The sequence below is a fragment of the Pelmatolapia mariae genome, linkage group LG7 (assembly GCF_036321145.2).
Source record: "Pelmatolapia mariae isolate MD_Pm_ZW linkage group LG7, Pm_UMD_F_2, whole genome shotgun sequence".
NCBI lineage: Eukaryota > Metazoa > Chordata > Actinopteri > Cichliformes > Cichlidae > Pelmatolapia > Pelmatolapia mariae.
In genome coordinates, this window is record NC_086233.1 from 57,398,563 (window position 1) to 57,417,596 (window position 19,034).

Here is a 19,034-nt window from a genome sequence, read left to right on the forward strand (position 1 = left end):
GCTAATCAAAACACCTAAAGTATTATCAAGGCATGAAGTTAAGATGAGTACTGCGGTAGAATAATATACCTAAACTATAGGGTATATAATCCGGATTTCATCAAGGGGCACAAAATTTATAGAGTGCATGTTGGCCTAAAATTACAATGCAGCTTTACTAATAGGAGGCTCTTTTTGGCTGGTGTCACAAAGGGTCATCACAGCAGTTAACTTAAGCACCTCTTATGAGAAAAAAATAAAAACTGAAAAGAAAGAGGATGTCACATCTGTTTATTTTAACAAGGTTTTTTTTATGTTACGACAGCTGCTCTCAACTAGCAACCTTTTATCCACTATTTTCTTTCACTTCCACAATTACACTTTGATTATAGTGAAGTAAAAACAGTTGCATTCGTTTATCCATGATCAATGTCTTAAACTATACAAAAAATGCTCTTGTCATTATAAAGGATTATTTGACATACCCTATGTTTACAGTGCTGGTTATAAACGGGAGACATGGGTTTTGTGGAAATGTGAGAATAGCACTTTTAAAGAACACAATCAGGGATTCTAAAAAAAACAAATGTTAGAATGGAAATGATCAAGGTAACACCAAATGTTTTACCAAAAAGTGTCGTTCACTGTAACTAATATTTCATAGTATGTGTAAAGAATGGTCGCTAACTGAATTATGATTTATTCTAATTATTTAAAAAAAATTGATGGAGCAGAGACCAGGTGTGAGTTTTCTACAGCTCGCTGCGTTCTGCATTTTCCTCATGCTGTTTGATCTTCTCTGGGACGGTCTGAGTCAGGAAGACAAAGCGCTCCTTCTTCAGGTGCTGAGCAGTTACCTGCTTTTTTAAACCAATCGCCAGGTACTTTTCTTCTGCTCCATACTTTGGCCAGTGGACTAGGTTGTGCCCATCAGGAAATCTAAACACATATATATTTGTTATTAAGTTATTAAAAGTGTGAAGTGTGAAATTTACAACAGTTGGAAATTCCTACCCTGTGCGAGCAAAGTTCCCCCAGTAGCTCATCATGATCTTGCTCAACTGTTCCTCATCCTCAGGGCACGGATCTAAAATGATCATGTTGCAAAACATATTTTTCACACTTGGAAAACAAAACAGATCGAGCACTAAGGCAGTTTTCTATGTTATCTTACCGGGTAACCTAACATGGCTAGTTGTGAAGCAAAATCCCAGCACTGTAAAAATTTCATCTCCATGGTCAGTCCCAACAAAGCTCGGCCTTTTCTGCTGCAGGAATTTGGGAGGATGTTGGTACTCATACAGGTATACAGGAGCGCCTGCATCTGGAATTAGATGAATGTGTGTGATATTTGTTAATGAAAGTGTGTCACAGTAAATATCAAGTGTTGGGTTTTAAACAAATTTGTATAATCTTTTATTAAACAAATTAAATTACCTCTGTGAGCATTAGCAGCTTTAATCGCTGGAATGGTGAAAAACAAATCTCCAAGCATCTCAGTGTACCCATCTCTGTTTTTCACACGGTCATCACCATTTCCGATATATTCATCAGCTATCACATCTCTGATAAATGCTGCTTTAGGCTTAAAGAAATAAGCAACACATCGGTCAAAGAAGCTCGAGCAGGTCAGGGGACAGTAATATTGTAACATCAAATGGTGTCTGCCTTACGTCGGGGTAGAAGAGGGACACCGTATTCAAAACAAATTCCCGATCTAGTCCTTCTGTCCAGTTTTGGGGAGCAAAAAACTAAGGAAATACCAAGCCAAATTACATTTTTTTCAACATTGCAAAACATCAGCAAACTACATTTCTCAGCTCTTTATTCAGAAGTTACTTACTGATGCAAGTATCCATCCACCTTCATCATTATTGACACCAGTCATGAATGGAACAGCATGGAGTTCATGTTTACGAAACAGCTCATCCACAGGTTTAGTCAGGAAATGTCCATCAACATTTATTTGAAATCTTAAATTTGGATCCTTGAAAAATAAAATATACAAAAGTAAAAGATGTGATAGCATGAACATAGCTGAGGGAGAAATCAAAGGCTTGAAAGAAATATTCCCAAAGACATAATAATCATATTCAGCTAATCGGCATACTCTATCAGGTATTCACCCATTACCTCACCTGTGTAAAACCCACTATAGTATCAATATCAAGGTTTCTCATGCAGTCACTGATCTTCTTTGTGCTTTCGAGACTGCAGCCAGATGCGTTTGCAATTGCCTGAAGTGAAATGTCAAATATAAATGGCAAATATTTTTCAAAACAAATCCATTTTAATATGCTCATTATTCTGCAACAAAAATGTTTAACCCTCCAAAAAGGAAGAATATGGATAATTAACCTGCGCAATTGGTAGAGGATCATTTGCCACAAATACATTCATTGCAGCTGTGCCACTCTCAGCAATGGCACGGTGAAACAGCCCATCAGACAGTGGTGACAGGAGCTGGTGATTCAAGTAACGCATCACATATTAAGGTTTTGTTCTAGAGTGAAAAGTTTATTTAAAGTTCATTTAAACTGTAGATTACCAGAAGAGACACGCTCACTCCACCAGCAGACACTCCAAATATGGTAACTAATCCTGGGTCTCCTCCAAAGTTGTGAATGTGCTGCTGGATCCACTTGAGAGCTTCAACCTGGTCCAGCAGGCCAAAGTTCCCTGAAATGTGCTCATCTCCAGTGCTGACAGAACAAAATGTTATTTTTATAATGTATTTTTCCTGATTGAAACATCTTTTTACAAGACACTTCTATTCATGTGTTATTGACAGCAGCTAGTAGAGCCAGGATTCTGAAAACCACTTTGGCATTCTATTTGTCCAGTTGGGCAGTAGCTGCATATGCCACTTCCACACATTTGCTGAAGCTGAGTGATACGGTAAGGCAGTAAAAAATTTACCAAGCTATGTTTATACCTCGTGATAAATAAAGCCAACTTTTAATTTTTTGTCTTATAAAATCAGATAAAACAGCAGAAAAACAAAACCATAGTATGTTCTACTTTGATAACTTGAGTTCATTTACATTTCCATGGATCCAACATCGAGGGAACAGTTTACCAGGCCTGGGAAAGGGTTACTGGGGCCCCACTGCCTGAACAAGGGACATGGGAGGAACCGTAGGGGTTGGTTACAGTGTGTGTCGGTGGCAACCAAGGATGGAGACCCTGGGAGACTGATGCCCAACTACTGAAGCTGGTGATGGAGACATGGAATGTCACCTTTCTGGTGGGGAAGAAGTCTCAGCTAGTGTGGGAGGTTGAGAGGTACTGGCTAGATATAGTCAGGCTCACCTGAAGGCATGTCTTTGGCTCTAGAACCAGTCTCCTGGAGAGGGGCTGGAGTCTTTGCCAGTCTGGACTTGCCCTTGGTGAGAAGCTTCGGGCTGGGGTGGGTATCCTGGTATCCCCTTGTCTTGCTGCCTGCACGTTGGGGATTTCCCGGTGGATGAAAGGGTTTGTTCCCTGCACATTTGGGTCGGGGAATGGGTCCTGTCTATCATCTGCCCCCATGCGCTGAACAACATTTCAGAGTACCTGGCATTATTGGAGTCCCTGGGTGGGGTGCTTGAGAGTGCTCCAACTGGGGGACTCTGTCATACTACTGGGAGACCTCAACACGCGTGTCTACTAATACCTGGAGGGACGTGAGTGGGAGGAACAGCCTGCCTATCATGAAACCAAGTGGTGTTCTGTTACTGGACCACAGTTTCTCCATAATGAACACCATCTTCAAATATAAGAGTGTATGTAATTACAGGTTGCACCAGGAGAGCCTAGGCTGTAGGTCAATGATCAAATTTGTAATCATATCATCAGATATGCGGGCCTATGTTCTCGACACTTTGGTAAAGAGAGGGGCTGAACTGTCAACTGGTCACTATCTGGTGGTGAGCTGGATCACATGGGGATGACGGTGGACAGACCTGAACCACCCAAACGTATAGTGAGGGTGCGCTGGGAACACCTGACAAGGCCCCGGTCTGGAAGATCGTCAACTCTTAACTTCAGCAGAGCTTCAACAGCATTTAAAGGGAAATTGGGGACATTGAGTCTGAAAGGGCCATGTTTAGCATCTCCATTGTTGAGGCTGCTGCACTGAGCTGTGGCTGCAAGGGGCTTGGTGCCTGTCATGGTGCTAACCCCAGAACTAGACGGTGGTTACCAGAGTTGAAGGGAGCCATCACGCTGAAGAAGTCCTATTAGGTTTTGTTAGCCTCTGGAACACTATCAGGCAGCTCAGGAGGGGAAAGGGGTGCGTTACCAACACTGTGTAAAGTGCGGGTGGAGTGCTACTGACTTCAACTGACGATATTGTCAGGGGGTGAAAGGAATACTTCAAGGACCTGCTTACTCTCACTGACAAGTCTTCCATAGCAGAAGTAGAGTCTGGGGACAAGTGGGGCACCTAATGCTTAACCATGGGAGAGTTCACTGATGCAGTTAAACACCTCCTTGGTGGCAGGACCCCTGGAATGGATGAGGGTCGCCCTGAGTTCCTTACGGCTATGGATATTGTAGGACTGTCTTGGTTGAGACGCCTCTACAGTGCTGCGTGGAGATCAGGGGCTGTACCTCTGGATTGGCAGACCGGAATTGTGCTTCCCATCTTCCATAAGGGGGACCAGAGAGTGTGCTCCAGCTATATGGGGATCATACATATATATGATTGTTGGGTTTTTCTCTGTATTTATTATTGTGCAATCTACTGTACAATATAAAGCGCCTTGAGGCGACTTTTGTTGTGATTTGGCGCTATATAAATAAAATTGAATTGAATTGAATTGAATACTCCTCGGCCTTCAAAGGAAGTTCAATGCCAGGGTACTGGAATAGAGAGTCTGTCAGTTAGTCGAACTGCTAGAACTGGAGGAGCAATGTGGTTTTTCTACTGGGTGCGGAACACAGCTCTTTATTCTCTTGAGGATATTTGAGGGTCTATCGCAGTTCGCCCAACCAGCCTACATTGGTTGTGTTGACTTGGAGAAGGCCTTCAATTAAGTCCTTCAGAGTATTCTTCTCTGAGATGCTTCAGTAGTATGGGGTGTGAGGCCCATGGTTCATTCTGTCCTAATACAACTGTTGCAAGAGCTTGGTTTGCATTGCTGACAATAAATCGTAATTGTTCCTCGGGGGTACTGGACTCCACCAGGGTTGCCCTTTATCACAGATTCTGTTCATAATTTTTATGGACAGATTGGTGCCGTGGCAATGAGCTTTCTCCCAACGGTGACTGCCCTCTCTCTTAGAGATGGGGTGAGGAGTTTGGCCATTCAGGATGGGCTCAGAGTAGTCCTCTTCCAGATCAAAAGGAGCCAGTTAAGGTGGTTTAGGCATTTGACTAGATGCCTCCTGGACACCTCCTTGGTGAGTAGTTCTGGGCTCCCAGTGTTCCACTGGAAGGTGGCAGCTGGGGCCAACCCGTTGGAGAGATTATGGATGGGTGGATGGAGTTTATTTACCTGAGAAAACCCAGAATTCCCAAGCGATACTGGATCAAAACCACAACCACGTCCTGGTAAGCAGCCAAGGCAGAGCCATCATATGTTGAAGCTGATCCCAGCATAAAGCCCCCACCATGGATTGAGACCATGACCTAGAAAGAACAATAAAAGAGCATTCCATCAAGATTAGAGGATCTTTTGGAGTCTCAGTCAAGCTACAATAACTAATCTTTAAGAATTTAAACTTTATACAGACAAGAACATTTAAGTTTACATTTTAGATGAAAAAATGTACAATTGAGTTCTAGAGATGGGTGTCTTTATTGAGAGCGTGATTAGGCATCCCTCAAAACCTATAGCAAAAGATTCTTACTGGGAGCTTGGCATTATTAGCTCTTTTTGCAGGAGTGTAAATGTTGAGGTAAAGACAGTCTTCAGAGATGTCTGGTATTTCTGCCAGCAGTCCACCAAGTTTATCAGCCAGATCCAAAACAGCTTCTTTAGACTGAATGCACCTTAAAGAGAGACAATGCTAATTTTACAAATAAAGCCAATAATTTCTCCAAGTATGTTGAAGTTCACATTTCTTACATTGGTGGCTGTTTAGTGGCATCTCTTACTCCTTCCCATCCTTCTGCAGGCTGAGGTGGAGCCAGTCTCAAGGAAGGGCCGAGGGGTGGTTTGGCAAATGGGACACCCAGGTAGGCATGGACGCCAGTCTCCTTCCCTTTCACACTCACATACTCACCTCTCAGGCTCCCGAGCTTTGTGTGGACTACAGGTGCTGTCAGGATATTAGAAATGACTGAAAATCTTAACATAAAACTTTGTATTTAAAAACAATTTCCAGTGAAAGGTACTTTCCTCAAAACATGCAATATTTGATTGCTGTCTAAAGCTTGTTGTCAAAAACAAACAATAAAAAGTCACATTTTGCTGTGGACTATGTAATTCCTGTCATTATTGATTATTTAATTTCTAATATTTACATTTTTGATGCACACCATTTGGTGGATAATGTTGATCGAGCTCAAGCTACAGAGACATGCCTGTTATAATGCACATTTACTGTCATGGTACTGGGTCTGGTGACCCAGTGTTTGTTTGTTTTTTTGGTTTAATATTCTTTGTTTATTATTGTTCTTGGTTTTGGTTATCCTTTTTCTCAAGCTCTCAGCAATCTTAGTTCTCCCTCCCTCAGTGTTCATCTTAGCCTGTGTTTAGTTTCTGTTCCCGTGTCCCACGTTCCCTGTTTCTTCCCAGTTAGCTGTGCCTTCTTGTCAAGTCTGTGTCTCCATGCCTGTCTTGTGTTTTCTATTTTACTTTGATAGTCTGGTGTCTGGTGTTCAGTGTTTTCAGTTTGCTTGCCCTTTGTCTCATTATGTCTGATTAGTTTCAGCTGTGTGTCCCTCCTGTTTTCAGTTCCCTCGTTACTCCCTTGTGCATTTTAGCCCTGTTTTTTCCTCTGTCCGTTTTTGCGTCGTACACCCTCTTTGCTGTGTGTTACCGCCATGCTTCTAGGAAATTCCTAGTTCTCTGTTTCCCGCTTTAGGTCATTAGTTTCCTTGTTCCTTAGTTTTTTGTTTTATTTTCTTATTTCTGATTCCTTGTTTTAAGTTTGGTTTTCTGTAAAAGTGTAGAATTACATCCAGCAATAAAGCTGCTGTTTTCAGTTAACATCCCGTGTTTGAGTGCTGTGTTTAGGTCCTACATCCTGACACACAGCTGTACATTGGCATTTACACTACATGAGCATTTTTATTATGATTTTTTTGTTTGTTTAAGTGGTTTAAATAATCTGACCAAGTGTGATACTTCATCATTTATTTCAAAAAAATAAAGCTACTTGCTCACATGGCTCTGGTTTTTTGTTTTGCCATAAACTTCCTTTGATGTGTGTTGCGTCTACAGTGACCCTGGTAAAGAAGCAGAGTTGACCATGAAATCTGTTTCTGTTTATTCACAGTCACTGCAAAACTCCATTTATTCCTTATCAGCATAAAGTCAGCAAAAAATGTTGTTTGTTTGTTTTTAAACAGCTTTTTTGTTCCCAAAGAAAAATAATTTAAAAAAAAAATTAAAAATTGCACAGTGCAATTTAAAAAAAAAAGTTTGATTAATTGCAACCTGTCCTACTAAAACAGTTGACCTTCAATTGTCTCACATGCTTGGTTCTTTGCTATCGTTCACCTTTGAACACACTGAATAGCCTTTGCAGGTAAAAAGTCACCTGGACTTAGAACACAAAAGTTGATGTTTAATTATCAGCTTTTATTATGATTATTACTGCCATAATACCACTGAGGATGATTGATTACTACTGCTATTTTCAAACAGATGTTTTTCAAAAAGTGACTCATGCAAAAAAAAAAGAAAAAAAAGAAAAACATGTACTACATGTATATTTAAAAGAACACACACATTACACATAAATCAGGTGATGTCACAAAGGCCATTTTGCTAAGAACTGTTTTATCCTACGTACCCTGAAGATCTGCAACAACATAGATGAATAAAAATGATACTAAGAAGAAGAAAGACTGCTTTGCATGCAGCTTCATGGTCAACTCTGTGGATTGCAAAACTCCACAGATTTCCCAATAATTGAGCGCAGAGCCAATAAGAGGAAGTGTGTCCTCTTATGAAGTTTTCTCCTTTTCTCTTTCACAAAGATGAAAATGTAGTCTCTGCAGCAGATATGACGTCATTCAGCCAAACCATAGGGGGACTAAAGTCCAATCTAAAGTTTAAACTTTAGGTTTACTCCAGGTCTCACTCCAGAACACTTTCTGCTTCGGATGTTCCGCCTACTTTGCCGCTATCGTAATTCACAACTTTTTTTTGCAATCCTTTTTTTTTTCGTCTGCCCATCTGAAAAGCTCAAAATGTGAATTTGGTTACAAGTTTATTCATATGAGCACATGCTGTGTCACAGGTTTTTGAACTATGATACAGTAATTAATACCAGTGCAGTTGTTTTTGCTTGCATTGCATTTCTCATGACCCACACAGATACAGGGGAGTTGCCACAGTTGCTTAAGAGGACTTCTGGAGGCTTGATGTACACAACACGAAATGTTAGAAATAAAATATGAAAAAAGGCATGTTGCATCTGAAAGGATATTCTAGGGAATGGAGTGCTAAGTTTTCAGTTAATACTAGCACAGGTCACAGACAACAAAATGCTGCAAAATTGGTTCATCAAATCTTTTTATTGTAGAAATGTTGCACAAAACCTATGTTACAGTGCTAGATTTAAAATACCCTGATACCCTGGATTCAACTAAAAGAAACAAAACAAAAAAAGAAAATATTCATTTTGTATTAGAATATGGGATAATCCTCACAAGCCCTTTGGATAAGTGAATTATGGTTTAATCTAATTACTTTAAAACTGATGGAGCAGAGACCAGATGTGAGTTTTCTACAGCTCGCTGCGTTCTGCATTTTCCTCATGCTGTTTGATCTTCTCTGGGACGGTCTGAGTCAGGAAGTCAAAGCGCTCCTTCTTCAGGTGCTGAGCAGTTACCTGCTTTTTTAAACCAATTGCCAGGTACTTTTCTTCTGCTCCATACTTTGGCCAGTGGAGAAGGTTGTGCCCATCAGGAGATCTAAAAACATATACATTTGTTATTCAGTCATTACATGTGTGAAATTTACAACAGTTGGAAATTCCTACCCTGTGCGAGCAAAGTTCCCCCAGTAGCTCATCATGATCTTGCTCAACTGTTCCTCATCCTCAGGGCACGGATCTAAAACGATCATGTTGCAAAACATCTTTCAGTCAAGAAAACAAAACAGATCGAGCGCTTAGACAGATTTTTATGTTATCTCACCGGGTAACCTAACATGGGTAGTTGTGAAGCAAAACCCCAAAACTGTAAAAATTTCATCTCCATGGTCAGTCCCAACAAAGCTCGGCCTTTTCTGCTGCAGGAATTTGGGAGGATGTTGGTACTCATACAGGTATACAGGAGCACCTGCATCTAGAATTAGATGAATGTGTGTGATATTTGTTAATGAAAGTGTGTCACAGTAAATATCAAGTGTTGGGTTTTAAACAAATTTGTATAATCTTTCATTAAACAAATTAATTACCTCTGTGAGCATTAGCAGCTTTAATCGCTGGAATGGTGAAAAACAAATCTCCAAGCATCTCAGTGTACCCATCTCTGTTTTTCACACGGTCGTCACCATTTCCGATATATTCATCAGCTATCACATCTCTGATAAATGCTGCTTTAGGCTTAAGGAAATAAGCAACATATCAGTCAAAGAAGCTTGAGCAGGTCAGGGGACAGTAATATTGTAACATCAAGTGGTGTCTGCCTTACGTCGGGGTAGAAGAAGGACACCATGTTCAAAACAAATTCCCGATCTAGTCCTTCTGTCCAGTTTTGGGGAGCAAAAAACTAAGGAAATACCAAGCCAAATTACATTTTTTTCAACATTGCAAAACAACAGCAAACTACATTGAGATCACTGAGTTCTTTATTCAGAAGTTCCTGTGACACTTACTGATACAAGTATCCATCCACCTTCATCATTATTGACACCAGTCATGAATGGAACAGTATGAAGTTCATGTTTACGAAACAGCTCATCCACAGGTTTAGTCAGGAAATGTCCATCAACATTTACTTGAAATCTCAAATTTGGATCCTTGAGGGAATTAAATATACAAAAGTAAAAGATGTGCATGCAGCATGAACAGAGCTGAGGGAGAAATCAAAGGCTTGAAAGAAATATTCTAGAAGACATAATAATCATATTTTCTATCATGTTTGCACCCATTATCTCACCTGTGTAAAACCCACTATAGTATCAATATCAAGGTTTCTCATGCAGTCACTGATCTTCTTTGTGCTTTCGAGGCTGCAGCCAGATGCGTTTGCAACTGCCTGAGGTGAAATGTCAAATATAAATGGCAAAAATTTGTCAAAACAAATCCATTTTAATATTCTTATTATTCTGCAACAAAAATGTTTAACCCTCCAAAAAGGAAGAATATGGATAATTAACCTGCGCCATTGGTAGAGGATCATTTGCCATAAGTACACTCATTGCAGCTGTACCACTCTCAGCAATGGCACGGTGAAACAGCCCATCAGACAGTGGTGACAGGAGCTGATGATTCAAGTAACGCATCACATATTAATTTTTTTTCTAGAGTGAAAAGTTTATTTAAAGTTCATTTAAACTGTAGATTACCAGAAGAGACACGCTCACTCCACCAGCAGACTCTCCAAATATGGTAACTAATCCTGGGTCTCCTCCAAAGTTGTGAATGTGCTGCTGGATCCACTTGAGAGCTTCAACCTGGTCCAGCAGGCCAAAGTTCCCTGAAATGTGCTCATCTCCAGTGCTGACAGAACAAAATGTTATTTCTATAATATATTTTTCCTGATTGAAACATCTTTTTACAAGACACTTCTATTCATGTGTTATTCACAGCAGCTTGTAGTGCCAGGATTCTGAACCCCACTTCTGGATTCTATTTGTCCAGTTGGGCAGTAACTGCATATGCCACTTCCACACATTTGCTGAAGCTGAGTGATACGGTAAGGCAGTAAAAAATTTACCAAGCTATGTTTATACTTCGTGATAAATAAAGCCAACTTTCAATTTTTTGTCTTATAAAATCAGATAAAACAGCAGAAAAACAAAACCATAGTATGTTCTACTTTGATAACTTGAGTTCATTTACATTTCCATGGATCCAACATCGAGGGAACAGTTTACCAGACCTGGGAAAGGGTTACTGGGGACCCACTACCTGAACAAAGGACATGGGAGGAACCGTAAGGGTTGGGTACATTGTGTGCCAGTGGGGACCCTGGGAGACTGATTCCCAACTACTGAAGCTGGTGATGGAGACATGGAATGTCACCTTTCTGGTGGGGAAGAAGTCTCAGCTAGTGTGGGAGGTTGAGAGGTACTGGCTAGATATAGTCAGGCTCACCTGAAGGCGTGTCTTTGGCTCTAGAACCAGTCTCCTGGAGAGGGGCTGGAGTCTTTGCCAGTCTGGACTTGCCCTTGGTGAGAAGCTTCAGGCTGGGGTGGGTATCCTGGTATCCTCTTGGATTGCTACCTGCACGTTGGGGATTTCCCGGTGAATGAAAGGGTTTGTTCCCTGCACATTTGGGTCGGGGAATGGGTCCTGTCTATCATCTGCCCTTATGGCATTATTTGAGTCCAGGGGTGGTGTGCTTGAGAGTGCTCCAACTGATTGATTCTGTCATACTACTGGGAGACCTCAACGCTCGTGTCTGCAGTGATAGTGGTACCTGGAGGGACATGAGTTGGAGGAACAGCCTGCCTAACATGAAACATGTTCTGTTGTTACTGGTCCACAGTTTCTCCATAATGAACACCATCTTCAAATATATAAGAGTGTATGTAATTACAGGTTGCACCAGGAGAGCCTAGGCTGCAGGTCAATGATCGAATTTGTAATCATATCATCAGATATGCGGGCCTATGTTCTAGACACTTTGGTAAAGAGAGGGGCTAAACTGTCAACTGATCACTATCTGGTGGTGAGTTGGATCACATGGGGATGACGGTGGACAGACCTGAACCACCCAAACTTATAGTGAGGGTGCGCTGGGAACACCTGACAAGGCCCCGGTCTGGAAGATCGTCAACTCTTACCTTCAGCAGTGCTTCGACAGCATTCCAAGGGAAACTGGGGACATTGAGTCTGAAAGGGCCATGTTTAGCATCTCTGTGGCTGCAAGGGGCTTGGTGCCTGTCATGGTGCTAACCCCAGAACTAGACGGTGGTTACCAGAGTTGAAGGGAGCCATCACGCTGAAGAAGTCCTATCGGGTTTTGTTAGCCTGTGGGATGTCGGAGACGGCTGATGGGTACTAGCAAGCCAAGCAGAATGTGGCTCGGGCAGTGACTGAAGTAAAAACTTGTGTGTGAGATGAGTTTAATGAGGCCATGAAAAAAGACTCAGATTTCATTGGAGCAATTCTGGAACACTATCAGGCAGCTCAGGGGGGGAAAGGGGTGCTTTACCTACACTGTGTAAAGTGCTGGTGGAGTGCTGCTGACTTCAACTGAGGATATTGTCAGGCGGCAAAAGGAATACTTCGAGGACCTCCTTTCTCTCACTGACATGTCTTCTGTAGCAGAAGTAGAGTCTGGGGACAAGTGGGGCACCTAATGCTTAACCATGGGAGAGTTCACTGATGCAGCTAAACAACTCTTTGGTGGCATGACCCCTAGGGTGGATAAGGTTCGCCTTGAGTTCTGTAAGGCTATGGATATTGTAGGCTTGGTCTTGGTTGAGACGCCTCTACAATGTTGTGGGGAGATCCGGGGCCATACCACTAGACTGGCAGACCTGGGTTGTGCTTCCCATCTTCCAGAAGGGGGATAAGACAGTCTGTTCCAACTATATGGGGATCACACTCCTCAGCCTCCACACGAAAGTTTATGCCAGGGTACTGGAATAGAGAGTGTGTCAATTAGTCGAACTGCTAGTACCGGAGGAACAATGTGCTTTTCCTCCCGCTCCTCCCGGGTGTGGAACACAGCTCTCTATCCTCTCGAGGATATTTGAGGGTGTATTGCAGTTCGCCCAAGCAGCCTACATGTGTTGTGTTGACTTGGAGAAGGCATTCGATTTGTCCTTCAGAGTATTCTGTGTGAGATGCTTCAGTAGTATGGGGTGTGAGGCCCATTGTCATGGTTCATTCTGTCCTTATACAACTGTTGCAAGAGCTTGGTTTGCATTGCTGACAATGAATCGTAATTGTTCCTCGGGGGTACTGGACTCCACCAGGGCTGCCTTTTATCACAGATTCTGTTCATAATTTTTATGGACAGATTGGTGCCGTGGCAATGAGCTTTCTCCCAACGGTGACTGGCCTCTCTCTTAGAGATGGGGTGAGGAGTTTGGCCATTCAGGATGGGCTCAGAGTAGTCCTCTTCCAGATCAAAAGGAGCCAGTTGAGGTGCTTTAGGCATTTGACTAGATGCCTCCTGGACACCTCCTTGATGAGGAGTTCTGGGCTCCCAGTGTCCCACTGGAAGGTGGCAGCTGGGGCCAACCCGTTGGAGAGATTATGGATGGATGGAGTTTATTTACCTGAGAAAACCCAGAAGTCCCAAGCGATACTGGATCAAAACCACAACCACGTCCTGGTAAGCAGCCAAGGCAGAGCCATCATATGTTGAAGCTGATCCCAGCATAAAGCCCCCACCATGGATCCAGACCATGACCTAGACAGAACAATAAAAGAGCATTGTCAGGGCTCTGTGTGCGGGCAGGCGGAGAGGAGAATCCAAGCGCAGGACTCAGACACTAACTTTAAACTCAAAAACCTCAGCTTTATTGCTGGTACAAAAACAAAACATGAAGTGAACACTGAACATGGAGAACCGGGAACACACAGGCATGATCTGATGGTACGACGCGACACCGAGCATGGGAAAACACAGGGCTTATATACACAGGGTAGTAATGAGGGAATGGACAACAGGAGGGAGACACAGCTGGGAGAGATCAGGACTAACGGGACAGGGGGAACAAAGCAGCACACACTAACATAAGACAAAGACTTTCACAGTAAAACAGGAAACATGAAACACTACTCAAAGACACGGACTCAACACAGAGAGACAGACAGAACATGACACATGAAACTGAACTCAACCTGCAGTAAACATGAGAACACAAACCCTACGAACTAATCCCTAAAGAATAAGCAAAACATAGATTCATAATCATAAGAAAAGAATCCAAAATGCAAAAACACACTAAAACATAACAACTCAAAATACTGGGTCCAACGGACCCAGAACCGTGACAAGCATTCCATCAAAGATTAGAGGATCTTTTGGAGTCTCAGTCAAGCTACAATAACTAATCTTTAAGAATTTAAACTTTAAACAGACAAAACTGTAATGTAAATTTAAGTTTACATTTTAGATGAAAAAATGTACAATTGAGTTCTAGAGATGGGTGTCTTTATTGAGAGCGTGATTAGGCATCCCTCAAAACCTACAGCAAAAGATTCTTACTGGGAGCTTGGCATTATTAGCTCTTTTTGCAGGAGTGTAAATGTTGAGGTAAAGACAGTCTTCAGAGATGTCTGGTATTTCTGCCAGCAGTCCACCGAGTTTATCAGCCAGATCCAAAACAGCTTCTTTAGACTGAATGCACCTTAAAGAGAGACAATGCTAATTTTACAAAAAAAGCCAATAATTTCTCCAAGTATGTTGAAGTTCACATTTCTTACATTGGTGGCTGTTTAGTGGCATCTCTTACTCCTTCCCATCCTTCAACAGGCTGAGGTGGAGCCAGTCTCAAGGAAGGGCCGAGGGGTGGTTTGGCAAATGGGACACCCAGGTAGGCATGGACGCCAGTCTCCTTCCCTTTCACACTCACATACTCACCTTTCAGGCTCCCGAGCTTTGTGTGGACTACAGGTGCTGTCAGGATATTAGAAATGACTGAAAATCTTAACATAAAACTTTGTATTTAAAAACAATTTCCAGTGAAAGGTACTTTCCTCAAAACATGCAATATTTGATTGCTGTCTAAAGCTTGTTGTCAAAAACAAACAATAAAAAGTCACATTTTGCTGTGGACTATGTAATTCCTGTCATTATTGATTATTTAATTTCTAATATTTACAGTTTTGATGCACACCATTTGGTGGATTATGTTGATCGAGCTCAAGCTACAGAGACATGCCTGTTATAATGTACATTTACTGTCATGGTACTGGGTCTGGTGACCCAGTGTTTGTTTGTTTTTTTGGTTTAATATTCTTTGTTTATTATTGTTCTTGGTTTTGGTTATCGTTTTTCTCAAGCTCTCGGCAATCTTAGTTCTCCCTCCCTCAGTGTTCATCTTAGCCTGTGTTTAGTTTCTGTTCCCGTGTCCCACGTTCCCTGTTTCTTCCCAGTTAGCCGTGCCTTCTTGTCAAGTCTGTGTCTCCATGCCTGTCTTGTGTTTTCTATTTTACTTTGATAGTCTGGTGTTCAGTGTTTTCAGTTTGCTTGCCCTTTGTCTCATTATGTCTGATTAGTTACAGCTGTGTGTCCCTCCTGTTTCCCATTCACTCGTTACTCCCTTGTGTATTTTAACCCTGTGTTTTCCTCTGTCCGTTGTCGCATTGTACACCCTCTTTGCTGTTTGTTTCCTCCGTGCGCCTAGGAAATTTTTAGTTCCTTGTTTTCAGTTTGGTTTTCTGTAAACCTGTAGAATTATTTCCTATGGGCTCAAATTGTGGTCAAACATTTTGTACTTGTAAATCAAATGCATAGTTGTGAACTGAGTTTTGTAACCTTGTAAACAAAAATATCTGAAAATTTTATGTTTGTGCATCTATAGATGAGAATTTGTGTGTATGTAAAAAAAGATTTACACAAGTTGCAAATGTTTTATGTTAAGGTCTGGCTGCAGATACAAAGCAATAAGCTATTTTTAGAACTCTGCTCAGGTTCTTTGGCTGTGTGAGTTTCAACTTACTAGTTTGAATTTTGACCCAATTTTTCTTCCTTTCAGCTGATTGGTCAATATCATGTCAATCACAAATTTAACAATCCAATCAGAGAACAGATTAGGTTTGAAGGGGCGCTTTACAGAGCTTCAGGTCCTGGAAGGGTAATACAGTTTGAAGCTGGAGGATCTCTATATGAATATCCCATAAGGTTCATACAAGCTAGGTCCCTTAACTTTCAGTAACTGTTGAAAGGATAATTTTGTGCTATACCAAAAATATCATTATTACTTTAGTATTACTTTAACATAAAGTCAGGGCTGACCAGGGACCATTGCTGTGAGTCACACTGAGCAGAATAAAGGCCCTTTCACAACGGAGGCGCTCATGGCTCATTTTTGGCCCATTTTGAGCCGATATTTCAGTCGTGCGACCCTTTCGGGGATCGGCCCAAGTTTCGCCTTAATTGTGTGTCGTGCATCGTGTAGTATACATGGGGTAACGAGAAGCGATTAACACCTCACGACCAGGTCCCGATCATCAATGGTCGCAAGAAAATCAAACCTGTTTGAAATCCTGTCGCCCCTTGTGAGGGTGTCAACGTAGCCTCTCACACTGCACACGCGCAAACACAGAAATGGAAGTGGAAAGACGTAGTAGCACGGCAGTGCAGCGTGTGATCTGGACACAAGTGATGGAGGCACAACTTGTAAAACTTTGGCAAGCTCATCCGAGCATTTCGATGTGGCCTCACAAAATTATCACAACCACAACAACCGTGAAAAGAGTTGGATGGACATTGCTGCTCCATTGCAGCCTGGTCAATGTTTTTCATTAGCAATTTAGCAAAGTTGATGGTGGTGGTGTGTGTGTCTGCGTGAGGGAAAGACAGAGAGGGAGAGAGAGGGAGGCAAGAGACAGATTTTGTGTTATAAGCTTCATGTTATGGACGCACAATGTGAGTACTCAGGTCGCATCAGAGCATCGGGCCGTATAGTGTGAGACCATGCATCGTGACCTGCGAACTTCTGACCCCTGCGATTCAATCGTACAGTTTGAGCAGGAGCTGAATAACACGACTGAAATAAATCGCACAGTGTATGCCCAGAAGGATCCAAAATTTGTTGCGCTGGCTGCTGCACTCTGTCGTTTTATTGGGGCAGCTCTATGCGTACTAGATGCGCCTGCTCCTTGTCTTTTCAAAACATGTCTCTCTCTGACATTATATCCTCTACAAGAGTTTGTGCTGTATTATCTTCAAATGTTCAATAAAAACATGAATCGCTCATTCATAACAAAGAAAGCTTTGTAACTATCCCAACTAGTGAAGAGTGTGTCATTTCCACAACACTGCTTTCCCCCCCAAAGTCCACAGGGTATTTGAAAAGGCTCTGAAGGTCCCCGTATTAGCACGAAAACCTGTGACAAAAAATTCACCAAACTCAGACACACATAGAATGTTTTCCTTCGTGGTGGGTGATGAAGGAAAATGCTGACATATGAAAGGACCTTTACCCTTCCAGGACCTGGAGGTCAGTAAAGCCCCCCTCCACAGCCAAACCCAATCTGTTCTGTGATTGGATTGTTAAATTTGTGATTGACATGACATTGACCAATAAGCTGAAAGGAAGAAAAATTGGGTCAAAATTCGTACTTCTAATTTGAAAGTCACACACAGGCAGGGAACGTGAGCTCAGAGTTTTAGTAGTTTTTTGCTTTGTATCTGTAACCAGACCTGAACAAAGAAATTGTAACTTGTGTAAATCTTCTTTCACACACACACGAATTCTAATCTATAGATGCACAAACATAAAATTTTCAGATATTTTGGTTTACAAGGTTACAAAACTCAGTTCACAACTACGCATTTCATTTACAAGTACAAAATATTTATGACCACAATTTGAGCCCATATATTTCCAGCAATAAAGCTGCCGTTTTCGGTTAACATCCCGTGTTTGAGTGCTGAGTTTAGGTCCAACATCCTGACACACAGCTGTACATTGGCATTTACACTACATGAGCATTTTTATTATGATTATTTTGTTTGTTTGTTTAAGTGGTTTAAATAATCTGACCAAGTGTTATACTTCATCATTTTTTTTTTTAAAAAGATACTTGCTCACATGGCTCTGTATTTTTTATCAGCAGAGCTGACCATGAAAACTGTTTCTGTTTGTTCACCGTCACTGCAATACTCCGTTTATTCCTTATCAGCATGAAGTCAGCAGAATTTTTTTTAAAACAGCTTTTTTTTGCAAAATGAAAATAATAATAATAATTAAAAGGTGCACGGTCCAATCTTTTAAAAATTACACCCTGTCCTGCTAAAAAAGTTGACCTACAGTCGTCTCACATGCTTTGTTCTTTGCTATCGTTCACCTTTGAACATACTGAATAGCCTTTGCAGGTAAAAAGTCACCTGGACTTAGAACACAAGAGTTGATGTTTAATTATCAGCTTTTAAAATGACTATTACTGCCATAATATGGCAGTAATAATGATTACTGATTGATTAGTATTGCCAGATTTAAACACTGGTTTTTCAAAAAGCGACTCGTGCAAAAAAGGAAAAGAAAAACATGTACTACATGTAGGTTTAAAGAACACACGCATTACACAGAAATGAGGTGATGTCAAAAAGACCATTTTGCTAAGAACTGTTTTATCCTACTTACCCTGAAGATCTGCAACAACAACAGCACAGAGGAATGAAACGGATACCAAGAAGAAGAAATTCTGCTTTGCATGCAACTCCATGGTCGGCTCTGTGGATTGCGAAACTCCGTGGATTTTTCAAGAACCGAGCGCAGACCAAAGAGATAGAGGGAGTGTGTCCTCTTAAGAAAGTTTCTCCTTTTCTCTTTGGCAAAGAGGAAAAGGTAGTGTCTCTTGCAAGATATGACGTCATTCAGTTTGACGCAAAACCATAGGGGGACTAAAGTCCAATCTAAAGTCTAAACTTTAGATTCACTTCAGGATACACTTCCAGAACACTTTCTGCTTCGGATGTCCCGCCTACTTCATCGCTATCGTAATTCACAACTTTTTCTTGGAATCCTTTTTTTTCGTCTGCCTGTCTGAAAAGCTCAAAATGTGAATTTGGTTACAAGTTTATTCAAATGAGTGCA

General features: G+C 41.5%; 1 protein-coding gene across 1 annotated transcript; it reads right to left on the minus strand.

Moving 5' to 3' along the window:
* Nucleotides 1-731: 731 nt before the first annotated feature.
* LOC134631524 (uncharacterized) lies at nucleotides 732-18,879 on the minus strand. The gene is made up of 25 exons (XM_063479934.1): nucleotides 18,582-18,879; nucleotides 14,695-14,887; nucleotides 14,477-14,618; nucleotides 13,542-13,675; nucleotides 10,653-10,806; nucleotides 10,464-10,568; nucleotides 10,244-10,342; nucleotides 9,960-10,103; nucleotides 9,776-9,853; nucleotides 9,540-9,687; nucleotides 9,278-9,427; nucleotides 9,121-9,193; nucleotides 8,880-9,052; nucleotides 6,033-6,225; nucleotides 5,815-5,956; nucleotides 5,460-5,593; nucleotides 2,528-2,681; nucleotides 2,338-2,442; nucleotides 2,118-2,216; nucleotides 1,823-1,966; nucleotides 1,653-1,730; nucleotides 1,417-1,564; nucleotides 1,154-1,303; nucleotides 994-1,066; nucleotides 732-918 (listed from the first exon to the last, which is right to left on the minus strand). Exons 1-25 carry the CDS (start codon nucleotides 18,661-18,663, stop codon nucleotides 732-734), a joined length of 3,282 nt encoding a protein of 1,093 aa, XP_063336004.1. The 5' UTR covers nucleotides 18,664-18,879.
* Nucleotides 18,880-19,034: the final 155 nt, after the last annotated feature.

What these genes read in the sequence shown, in the direction of transcription:
- LOC134631524 (XM_063479934.1), bottom strand. Translation starts at nt 18,663, where the DNA reads ATGGAGTTGCATGCAAAGCAGAATTTCTTCTTCTTGGTATCCGTTTCA. An exon ending in GGACTTCTGGGTTTTCTCAG is followed by an intron (nt 10,807 to 13,541) that starts GTAAATAAACTC and finishes TTGTTCTGTCAG; the next exon opens with CACTGGAGATGAGCACATTT. An exon ending in TAGCCATGTTAGGTTACCCG is followed by an intron (nt 1,067 to 1,153) that starts GTAAGATAACAT and finishes TGATCATTTTAG; the next exon opens with ATCCGTGCCCTGAGGATGAG.